This window comes from Dipodomys ordii, unplaced genomic scaffold (assembly GCF_000151885.1).
Source record: "Dipodomys ordii isolate 6190 unplaced genomic scaffold, Dord_2.0 Scaffold103, whole genome shotgun sequence".
NCBI classification, from domain to species: domain Eukaryota; kingdom Metazoa; phylum Chordata; class Mammalia; order Rodentia; family Heteromyidae; genus Dipodomys; species Dipodomys ordii.
This window is the reverse complement of record NW_012267319.1, coordinates 2,798,184-2,810,010: the sequence shown is the minus strand read 5'-3', so window position 1 is coordinate 2,810,010 and position 11,827 is coordinate 2,798,184. Positions and strand designations below refer to the sequence as shown.

General features: G+C 61.5%; 1 protein-coding gene across 1 annotated transcript in view; it reads right to left on the bottom strand.

Moving 5' to 3' along the window:
- Positions 1-3,042: 3,042 nt before the first annotated feature.
- Positions 3,043-11,827, bottom strand: part of Pdxk (pyridoxal (pyridoxine, vitamin B6) kinase) — an 18,180-nt gene continuing 9,395 nt past the window's right edge. Inside the window, exons 8-12 of the mRNA XM_013027353.1 lie at positions 11,219-11,264; positions 10,192-10,303; positions 9,127-9,263; positions 5,193-5,259; positions 3,043-5,007 (exon numbers count right to left, since the gene is read on the bottom strand). Coding sequence (XP_012882807.1) covers positions 4,895-5,007; positions 5,193-5,259; positions 9,127-9,263; positions 10,192-10,303; positions 11,219-11,264 — 475 coding nt within the window. The 3' untranslated portion in view covers positions 3,043-4,894. The remainder of the gene's footprint in view (positions 5,008-5,192; positions 5,260-9,126; positions 9,264-10,191; positions 10,304-11,218; positions 11,265-11,827) is intronic.

The following is an 11,827-nucleotide window of genomic DNA, read 5'->3' as shown; positions in this document are numbered from 1 at the left end:
GCCCGCCCGCCCACCCATCCATCCATCCATCCATCCTCACGCAGGGCACCCAGCACCCCCGCTGAGCGCCAGCGTCCCTGCCTAGCAGCCATGTTGGGCTGCTGAGGCTTCCCGCAGGAAGGCATGGGTGAGTTCTCAGACCATGTATCCACAGCCAAGAGCAACACAATGTCGCCACCCAGTCGCTCTACAACTCTGAAACCCTAGTTACTCACAAGCATGAGATCTGAGCATCATAGTTTGAAGCCAGCCTGGGCAGGAAAGTCTGTGAGACTCTTATCTCCAATGAACTACCTAGAGCAGGACATGGAGCTGTGGCTCAAGTGATAGAGCACTAGTCTTGAGCACAGAAGCTCAGGGACAGTGCCCAGGCCCTGACGTCAAGCCCCGACTGGCACACGCACGTGTACACGCATGTGTGCATGCGCGCGCGCGCACACACGCACACGCACACATGAGGCTGGCCCTCAGAACCTCGCAGGGTGGGGCTGGGAAGGTGCCCCACCTCTCTCATCCCCGTTACCGCCCCACCCCAGCGCCCAGGCTCTCCCACAGGGAATCTGCGCCCCAGGCAGGGGGCAAGCCACCCCTTCCCTCGTGGTGGTAACAATGGCTGGTTTGGAGAGAGTTCCAAGGGAGCAAGAAATCACCATGCCTAGCCGAGCACTGGTGATTCACGCCTGTCATCCTAGCTACTCAGGAGGCTGAGGTCTGAGGATCACAGTTCAAAGCCAGCCCCGGCAGGAACGCCATGAGACTCTTATCTCCAATAAACCAGTCAAAAACCCAAAGTGGCTCTGTGAGTCAAGTGGTAGAGCGCTAGACTTGAGCTGAAGAGCTGAGGGACAGTGCCTAGGTCAAGTTCAAGCCCCAGGATCAACAACAACAACAAAAAATCACCATGCCAACACAATTGCCATGAAAATATTTATTTGTGGATAATCACGAAAGTCAACAGGACCATCACAAAACAGACATGATCATGGGCTCACGGCGCCCGAGTTTACAAACCCCACACAGGACAGCGCACAGAGTTGGGAGACACTGGCACAGAGGCCACCTGCGTGCGCCCGCGGGGGGCAGGGCCTGGCGCCCCTCCCAGGAGGCCCGCCAAGACCTGCCAGCACCCGGGCCTGCGGCAGCAGCGCCAGCTTCCCGCTGGTTTAGTTGTGCAATAATTGGACTAAACTCCAACTACAGGTCTACACTAGGAATGAAGCAGCTATGAGGCCAGAAGCTGTCAGTGTCCTTGCACACTTCACGCTTCTGGGGACTGTGCGAAACACAAGGAGAATTCACTCCCCTGCCAGAGCGGCTGAGCTCATCGGGACCATGGCTTCAGGAACTTGGTGTCTCCCTGACCACAGCTGGGGGTGGCTTTGTCTCCGCCTTCCTGCCACTCAGACACCCTGGGACGCTGCTGGGCCCAGTGAATCATTTTTCTGTTACACTGGCTGCCGCTCCCCAGCCCGGGGTCAGGCACGGGGAGCTTGGGTCTCCCAGCGGAGTGCCAGGGCACCGCCGCCCGCCCAGGACAGCCCAGCTCCGTGGGCAGGCCGTGCAGTGCAGCTGGGCTGGGGCCACACTGTCCTCTCTGTTTCCACCCACCTCTCCTTCTGCCCTCACTACTATTTCAGAAGCGGCCTGCGGGGAGGTGACGCACCTCCAGCCAGGGCACGGGCCCCAGGGCCTCCAGAATTTCCTACCCCAAGTGGGTGGCCTATTCCAGGAAGATGGGGAAGTGCCCTGTGGGGGGGTGCGGGGAGGGGCCGGCACGGCTCCGTGCTTCATCATGACTCTGCACTGGGGCCCGCCCCTTCCTCGCAGCCCAGGCCAGAGCTGAGATGGAACCAGAAACCTGCTCTAGGAACACAGCCTGGCTCAGACTGTGGAGAACATTAAAACCCTGCCCCGTTCTGCCAGACACTAAAATGAAAAACAAACAGGAAAACGCCTCTTTTGAGTATGTAGCCAAAGCCGGCCTGAGTGTTGACTCCTCCTCCCTTGGTCTCCCGAGCACTGGGATTACAGGGGTGTGTGCCTGCATCTGGAAATAGCTTTCGATTAGTAAAAAGCAAAAACAAAAAAACTTTGAAATGCCAAAGTAACTCATAATATTTTGAACAAATAAACACAGAGTTGTCCTGAAGGCTAAATATCGAGTAGAAAACATTACTTTTAGTTGGTCTTTGCACATTTAGAACAGAAATATCTTCACCAAGAACAGACTGCAGCCAACAGCGAGACCCACACACACCACCAAGCCCCACACCCAGCTGCCACGGTGGCCCGCCAGGGCTTCAAGGAGGAAGACAGAGGCACGGCCTCTTCACGGGGGGCATGGTGAGACCGCAAGCCTAGCTCCCACCGAACGGAGAAAGATTATGCTCCGAAGAACAAGTGATAACTGTTTCTCCAGAGGGGCTCTGCTGTTTTACTCATCGGCCTGGAGGACCACAGGGACTGGCCTCACCGCGACCTCTGCTGGTGGGGGCCAGAACTGCAGCGCTGGTGGCAGAAGCACCAGCGCCTGCCGGCCAGCGTGGCCTGGACCGGACACCTCTCCACACTGAAGCAGGCACACCACGTCCCACCACAGCGGTGGCAAACAGTGCTCCCCGAGCCGGGCCCTCGGGCAGTGCTCCTGCGCAGCCGGCCTGTGGTATCCATAGCCTGACATGCTTCTCTGAGAGAAAGGCTTCATGGGACTCGCACACAGCTGCAGGGGGGAGGCCCTGGGGCCTGGCAGCAAAGAAGCCGGGGTGGAAGCCCCAGCAGCCGCACCCTGCGGACGGCAGTGGGCAGGGGCCGTGGGGCCCCGCCAGGGCTTCGCAAGGCACTACCCCAGTCATGTCTCAAACTCCAGAGCCCCCCTCTGGGGCTAAGCACGTGCTTAGGGTCCTGAGCAGGTCCCTGCTGGGCAAGGAGGCTGCCAGAATGGCTGGGAGCGGGAGGGGGAGGGGCTCCTCCTCCGCAGTCCAGCCTGGTGACAGGGGCCTGTGGACCCCCACAGCCCCCGGCCCCGCTCGCTCCCTCCCTCGCTCACGCTCGGTGGCCTCCACCACAACCAAGTGACCTTTAAAACCTGGCTCTGACAAGCTTAAGGACACAAAGCAAAGCACTCTCCGCACAATCACTAACTTACACTGCAAAAATAAGAGACAGGAGTTACCTTGCAGGACTAAGCGTGACTCTAAACAGATCTTCTTTAAAGTAGTCCTCAGTTTCAACAGCGGGTTAAGGAAGGATGGAGCGCTTTCCGCTAAGGAAGCGGCTGCCTGCGCCCGCGCTCCTCGAGCTTCTGACTTGCTAGCTTGTGTTACCGCACCCAGGAGCCACGCCGGGTCCACAGCCACCTTCAAGGGACCCTCAACCCCAGGGCTGGGGCACCAGGGTCCCGAGACCTGCACAGCTCAGGTCCGCTTTCTGGGCAGGGGCTTAGGACCTTACACACACGGGACCAACGTTCAGCACTGCGCCTCCCACTTCCCCTGCTGCAGCTCCGTCCCCGGCTTGAGTCAGGAAACCAAGGCGCGCCGCACCACACGGCCCGGGACCCTTCCCCACCTCCCTGGAGATGTACACAGGCACTGCCCCCAGGCCTGTGCTTGGGGTAGGGGACGTCCCTCACCCATCACCAGTGGCCACATGCCACCCTGGCCACTGCGTGGTGTGGAAGGCCCCACGGAGGCGCAGGTGACTGTGGGCAGGAAACACAGGTCTGCTCTGCTTGGCAGCAGGGAACCAGCCAGCCGCAGCCAAGTGTGGACCCCGTGCGTTCAGGCGCCCAGGGGGCGCGGTCATGGGGGGAGGAGTGGGCTGGGCCCCAGGGACCAGCGCCTCCTTGCGTGTGCCACTTCAGACGCCAGATAAGATTCTCGTGTTCTTGCAGTGCTGCAGACAGAACCCAGGCCCTCACTGAACCCTGCCCTGGGCCGAGCCATACCCAGCCTGCTCCCAGTTCTTCACCTGGTGAGGCTGACTCCAGTGGGAAGGATACTTCTGAAGGAAGCAGATTTCCCAGGACCCGGGCATAGGGCTGCGGGGTGGGGGCAGACCAGAGCCAGGAAGTCCCACTTGTGGCCATGCCTGGTCCCACTGAGCAGTGGACAGCTGGACTTGTGTCCAGCGTACACTATAGCCTTCAATGTCGCAGCCTACTCTGGGGTCTGGCGGCTGCCCCACCCCAGGGTGACACATGTCCCCTTGGAAGACTCCCGAGGGGAAGAGTTGGCAGTGAGGGCCGCTGGCCCCGCACAGGACACACACGGGCTGGGAGTGAAGTATGCCACGCGGGCAGACGCCTCCTCCGCCTCCCTGCGGTCTACACACGCAGCGCCTCCACTCGACAACCGCAAGGCAGACTGGGAGCGTTTGGACAAAAACCTAACGCGGCTCCTCACGTCTCAAACCACCTGAGCAGCAGCAGCACCCTGTGCACGGGGTGTGTGAAGGCGGACACACTGACCAACCTGTCCTCACAGGGCCCACCTCGCGGACCGCACGTCCCAGAGACCCGGGGAGCAGCAATGAAGACGCGAGAATTGCAGCGGGCACAGGACAGGAGACGGGGTGACAATACAGGTATCTGGCGATCTCAGAATAACAGCCGAACACAAGGCCCCCCGGACGGCAGGCGTGGGTGCCCGCGGGACCCCAAGCCGGTCCACACAGCTGGGGCAGAGACCAGGTTTCCAAATCACAAATTTCTATGACAGCTTTGTGGATTTTTGGAAGAGCACAGTGGCACGTTTTCACAATTGAGACTAGCGGAGACCCGACACTCATGAAGGAACAATGTCAAGTTTAGGTCGTGGCTCTAAGGCAGACGTCAGGTGTTTTTCACAGGGATGAACATGAAGACACCGCCGCGCTGTGCGTCCGAGCGCGGCCCTCACAGCACCGTGGCCTGCACAACGATCTCAGGGTCCTCGATGTCCTTCTTGCTCTGGACCATCCTCAGCTCCAGCTGCGCCGGCCTGGGCTTCTGCCCTTCCCCGGCCTGAGCTTCAGGGCGCACAAGGAGTAGAGGGCACCGCTGGGAAGCCGGCGGGACATCGGCCCTCCTCCCTTCTCCCTGAACTCCCCACCTGGAAGGGCTCCACACCTCCCCCCACAACCCTAACAGCAGGGGGGAGGGCAGAGGGCCCAGGGCGGGGGAGGGCGGGGGAGGGCAGGGCCCCGGGCGGTACCTTGTGCATACTGCATGGTCCTCTGCAGAACGTGGTGCATGGCAGATACAGTCTTCTCACAGGCCACCTGCAGGAGGAGAGACGCTGTGCCCCGGCCTACCTGCTCTGCTCCTGGATGCCAGCCAGGGGGCCAAGGAGGAGCCGCCCACGGTGACACTCGCTCCTGCCAGGGCCGGGGATGGCCGCCACAGGACAGTCCTCCACAAAGATGTCGGCTGCTACAGGATTTTTGTTGTTATTGCTTTTGTGGGGAGGATCAATTGTAGGACTTGAACTCAGGACCTGAGTACTGTCCCTGAGCTTCTTTGTACTCAAAGCTCTACCACTTGAGCCACAGCAACACTTCCGGTTTTCTGGTGGTTAATTGGAGATTAGACTAGGCTGGCTTTTTTCAAACCTAGATCCTCAGATCTCGGCCTCCTGAGTAGCTAGGATTACAGGTGTGAGCCACTGGCGCCCGGCTCAAGTGCTAGTTCTGATGCAGAATGCACCCTGAGGTCCACGAGTCTTAGTCCTCAGGACATTGGGGCAAGTACCCTCTAAGGGGTTTCCTGTTTCCTGACCACCCAAAGGTGAACAGCTTCCTGTCCCATGTGTCCATGCCATAACACACTGCCCAGAGCAACAGGGACAGCGAGGACTGGCCAAACCCCGCCCCTCCTCAAACACATTGCCTCGGGTATTTATTCTGTTCCAGTAACAGAGAGCTAAGTGCCATGCAGAGCACCGGGCAGGTGTGCGCGCCGGGTAGGTGTGAGCATTACATGCTGAGCAGCGGTCAGGTGTGCGCGCTGGGCAGGTGTGAGCACCGCACGCTGAGCACCGGGCAGGTGTGAGCACCGCACGCTGAGCACCGGGTAGGTATGCACACCACACGCTGAGCACCAGGCAAGTGTGCGCGCCGGGCAGGTGTGCGTGCTGGGCAAGTGTGTGCGCTGGGTAGGTGTGAGCACCGCACGCTGAGCACCGGGTAGGTATGCACACCACACGCTGAGCACCAGGCAAGTGTGCGCACCGGGCAGGTGTGCATGCTGGGCAAGTGTGCGCGCCGGGCAGGTATGAGTGCCGGGCAGGTGTGAGTGCTGGGTAGGTGTGAGCACCGCACGCTGAGCACCGGGCAGGTGTGCGCGCTGGGCAGGTGTGAGCGCTGGGTAGGTGTGAGCACCGCACGCTGAGCACCTGGCAGGTGTGCGCGCTGGGCAGGTGTGAGTGCTGGGTAGGTGTGCGCACCAGGCAGGTGTGAGCACCGCACGCTGAGCACCGGGTAGGTATGCACACCACACGCTGAGCACCAGGCAAGTGTGCGCACCGGGCAGGTGTGCGTGCTGGGCAAGTGTGTGCGCCGGGCAGGTGTGAGTGCCGGGCAGGTGTGAGCGCTGGGTAGGTGTGAGCACCGCACGCTGAGCACCGGGTAGGTATGCATACCACACGCTGAGCACCAGGCAAGTGTGCGCACCGGGCAGGTGTGTGTGCTGGGCAAGTGTGTGCGCCGGGCAGGTGTGAGTGCCGGGCAGGTGTGAGCGCTGGGTAGGTGTGAGCACCGCACACTGAGCACCGGGCAGGTGTGAGCACCGGGCAGGTCTGAGCACCGCACGCTGAGCACCGGGCAGGTGTGTGCACTAGGCAGGTGTGAGAGCCAGGCTGGTGTGAGCACCAGGTGGGTGTGAGCGCCAGGCAGGTGTGAGTGCCGGGCAGGTGAGAACGCCAGGCTGGTGTGAGTGCCGGGCAGGTGTGAGTGCCGGGCAGGTGTGAACGCCGGGCTGGTGTGAGCGCCAGGCAGGTGTGAGCGCCGGGCAGGTGTGAGAGCCAGGCAGGTGTGAGTGCCGGGCAGGTGTGAGCACCGGGCAGGTGTGAGCGCCGGGCAGGTGTGCAGCAGTGAAGTCACCACCTCCCTCCAGACCACACAAGTCTCACAGGAAGAAGCTGTTATCTCAGGACTTTGTTAACCTTGAAGAGTCCCAGGTTTAAAAAAAAACCAGACTGGAGGCATGGCTCAAATGGAAGAGCACCTGACAAGTCTAACAAGCACAGGATCCCGCATTCAAACCTCAGTACAAAAAAATAAATAAAGCGCCAGGAGCTGGTGGCTCACTCCTGTCATCATGGCTACTCAGGAGGCTGAGATCTGAGGATCTTGGTTCAAAGCTAGCCAGGGCAAGAAAATGCAAGACTCTTAGCTCCAATTAACCACCAGAAAACCAGAAGTGGTGGTATGGCTCAAGTGGTAGAGTGCTCGCCTTGAGCTGAAGAGCAAAGGGACAGTGCCCAGGCCCAGAGTTCAAGCCCCATGACCAACAGAAAACAAACAAAAAGTTCCCAGGATTAACTGTTTACAAAGACGCTCAGCAAGGAGTATGACCTGGCAGCCAGAGCCCTCTGTTCAAACCCTCAGACCCTTAAAGGAAAGGTTCTGTATGGGAAAGACCTAGCACCCAAGGCTTGGGAGGCTCAGCAAGTGCACAACACTGAACCTGAGTCAAAGGCTTGGGACTCTGAAGTAAGAACTCCTCTGGGCAAGCCTCCGCCAGCCCTGGCAGCCAGCTACACCCCACAGCTGTGGCTCAGCCTCTGCCCGAGGGAGGAAGGAGGGGCGGTATGGTGAGGAAATCCCACATTCCAGCCTCCCGGTCAGGATTGCAGTGGGCCTGGTGCACAAAGACCACAGTGATCCCTTCATTTTACAAATAAGGAGCCAAAGACAGCTGGTCTACCTGCCGGGAAGGGGGCGCCACACAAGGGCAGGGCCAGGGACCACTTCCAGGCCCCCACTTCTGGTTCGTCCCTCCTAGAGTGAGCAGGGACAGTGAATGGAACAGGGCACAGGTGCACAGTTGCACACTCTACCACACCCTGGGCCAGTCCAATCCTGTTGTCAACCGTCCACTGTCAGCTAACGGGGCCTCCCTCACAAACCACCTGATACGCGGTCAGGACACCACTGCTCTGCAGGAGTCAAAGAGCCAAGGGGCTCAGCAGCAGCTCCCAGAGCTCACCTGCCAGGAGCTCACCTGCCAGGAGCCCACCTGCCAGGAGCTCACCTGCCAGGAGCTCACCTGCCAGGAGCTCACCTGCCAGGAGCCCACCTGCCAGGAGCCCACCTGCCAGGAGCTCACCTGCCAGGAGCCCACCTGCCAGGAGCTCACCTGCCAGGAGCTCACCTGGGCCGCCCCTCCCGGCCCCCGCGCAGCTGGCCCAGTCTGGGCCTAAGCAAAGCCTCTGTGTCTGTGGAAGCGCGTGCACCGTGTGGCCAGACAGCTCCATGCTAAGGCCACACGCGCGGTCTGCCCAGCCCCCATCCTCGGGGCCGGCTGCCAGCAAACACTGGGATTGGATGCCTTTGGGGGGGGTGTCCCGGGTCATGGGGATGAAGCAGGGGAACCGCACCAGGCTGGGTCGGGCTCCTCCCTCACTGGCTTTTTGTGTGTGAGTGTGGTACTGGGGTAGGACCCCACGTTCTTACCTGACTCTTTCACTCAAGGTTGGCGCTTTAGCACTGGAGCCCCAGCTCCACTTTTGGCTTTTTAGTAGTTAATTGAAGATAAGCCTCATGGAATTCTGTGTTCATGCTGGCTTTGAACTGAGGTATCAGACCTCAGCTTCCTGCCTAGCTAGATCACAGGCATGAGCCACCAGTGCCCGGTTCTGAGCTTTTTCCGGAGGCACTGTGGGCGAATCCAGGGCTCTGCACTTGTCAGTCAGGCGCTCTATCACCAAACCACATCTTTGGGCCCCGCGGGTCCTCAACACCGGCTTACCCCCGCCCAGCAGGCTTCTCACGTCCCTGCTTCCCCACGGGAGGGGAGAGAGCGCAGTCCACCGGGCCGCTCTCCTCACCCTCTCTGGGGCCAGTGCTTGGACCCAGGGGTCGAGCCAGGCCTGTCCCCCTTCTTGCCCAGGGTGGCCGGGGCCGCTCGGGAGCCGCGAGTAGGCTGACCTTCAGGTTGTCCGGGTGCTTGTGGGTCCACGCGAGGAGCATGGCGGCAAAGAGGTCCCCGGTGCCCACGAAGACGGCGTCCACCTTGCGCATCTCCATGCGGATCCGCTGGGTGGCCGTGGAGCCGTCGGGCCTCCCTGAGGACAGGGCAGCAGGTCACTGGCTGTGACTTGCCCCCCAACAGCCGCGGTAGCACGGTGGGCCTGGGGCGACCTCCTTCAGAGTCCTGGACCCCAAACTGCCACATGTGGCCTGAGAGGATGGGAAAGCCTGGAACTGGAGGGGGTGGACCGCTGCCTGGATGTACTCGTGTGTGCACGTGTGCCTGGGCACATACGTGTGTTCACACACACGTGACAGATGCAGAGCAGGGAGGAGACCACAGCTGCAGTGCCCACTAGGGCCAGTGGGTACAACCTGGAGGTCACCATCTTACCACAAGACCCGCTGCCCTTCCTTGCCACTAACATCATTCAGTGAAAAGCAGTCCAGATGGTCTATTTTTGGCCAGTTCTGGACTTGAACTCAGGGCCTGGGCGTAGTCCCTAAGCTTCTTTAACTCAAGACTTTAATGCCCCACCCCTTGGACCGCAGCACCAGCTCCGGCTTATCCTGTGTGTGTGGTACTGAGGAATGGAACCCAGGGCTTCAAGCATGCTGGGCGAGCACTCCACCTCTGAGCCACCTTCCCAGCATCTAGGTGGCTTTTGTGCAATCAAGCTACCCAGCCAAGCGGAAGGCTGCTTCCTGCGGGCGGGGCGCAGGCCCAGCCCCGAGGCCTGGTCCACCTGAGCCCGTCTGTGCTGCCTCCCTGGCCCAGGGCAGGACGGGCCGTCAGGAGCCCGCACGGAGACGACACAACCCTGGCAGCACCAGCACCCCCAGGCCCACCGCAGGGTGCCCTGCAGGACCTGCTCTGACCTCTGACACGACCCCCAACTCCATGAAATTAGCCATCTACTGAGAAAGACACGACTTCCCTTTGCCAAGCCCCAAACCAACCCTGGAGCTCAGAGGTCAGCGGGCTGGGCCGCGGGGCGGGCGCCGGCCCGGGGTGGTACTTACGCATCCTCTGGCTGCCCAGGGCGATCAGGTAGTCACTGCCCCGGGGGGCGGGCAGGTCAGAGCTGGTGATGACCACGGTGTCGGGGCCCATAGCGTGCAGCATGTCCATCACCTGCGGGGGTGCAGGGCCCATCACACCGTGGCCACGCCCCCTCCGCCTCCACAGCTCCCTGTGGCTGGCCTGCGGTCACTCGCCGCGAGGGGGGCTGGGCCAGGCCACCAGACACAGCAGCCCGGGGCAGGCCCGAGACGGGACCGGGGGGAGTACCCGGAAAACCACCCCCGGCCAAGCCCACCCAGGACAACCGAGGCCCCACCTTCTGCTGGGGTCACTGAAACAGTGAAGGTGAAGAAGCCAGGAGCCCCATACCAGCCTGGACAGGCCCACGCAGGTCCCCAAGGGCCCGGAGGACACCTCCTCACAGCAGGGCAGGCCGGCTGTCCAGCCACCACGACAGAGACGACTTCTCTATCAGCTGGCTTTGGCCACCCTCTTGGAAGCCCTTGTCCTTCCTGAAGCCATTCAGAGTAGGCCCCCTAGGTGGGCACTGGGGCCATAGGCCGAGCCCAAGCTGGGACGTGACTCTCCCTCTCTCTCTCCAGCCTCCCCCCACACACAGTGTCACGCACGACATGACATACAGTGGGCCCTAGGATTCTGTGGAGAGACAATGCTGAGCTCCACAGCGCCAGCACACGGGAGGCCTCTGCGGATGCGTGGCTCGGAGGCTGACCCAGCCCCTCAGACGTGACTCAGACAAGGCCACAGCGGAGGGACCATGTCCCACTGTCCGTCGCTACGACGCTGTCCTCCTGGGGGGACTTAGAGCACAGTGCTCGTGGGGACATGTCCCAGCCGCTCAGGACATCACATCAGTGCTGCAGGGATGAGCGGCGCAGACCAAGGCCGCGGGGACGGCGGGGATGGAGTGTCAGCGGTGCCAAAGCAGCTACCGCTGTGCCATGTCCTCGGGTGCCAGCCTCGACTCCCCCCAAACTAGGGAGCAGCTCTCAAAGGTCCCCTTACCACTAGCGCTTCTTCCTGGCTGTGGATCTTTCTGCCGCTCAGCAACCTGGAAGACGGACGAAAGGACACACGGTGAGCCGCTGCCTGGGCCCGGCCGCCTCCCCAGGGAGCCAGCTCAGCCTCCGCCGGCCGTCACAGGGACCCGGGGACCTGGGGGGGGGGGCAGGCGGGGCCCGGGGACGGGGGGGGGCAGGTGGGTAAGAGGGGGTTTAAAGGGAAATGTTGCACAGGACAGGGGTTGGGGAGGCCCACATTGTGGTGAGAAGGGTGAAGAACCGCAGGGCAGAGTCTGCCACCCACACCACAGCACCCAGCACCAGCCAATTGAGCGTGCCACAGAATTCCAAGGACTGTGAATATGTGCCGTTTGCCCAGGAGGCCACCAACGGCTCAGGGTCCCCAAGTTGAGATAGACCCAGTTCAAGGAATCCCAGCTGCCAAGAGGCCAAGAGTCTGGGGCCCGCACGGCGTGCACCTCTCGTGCTGAGCGGGCAGGGCGGCCTCCTGCTCTGCACCCCGTTTCCCAGGGCCTCCCCAGCCGCAGCATGGCAGCTGAGCGGGCAGGGCGGCCTCCTGCTCTGCGCCCCGTTTCCCAGGGCCTCCCCAGCC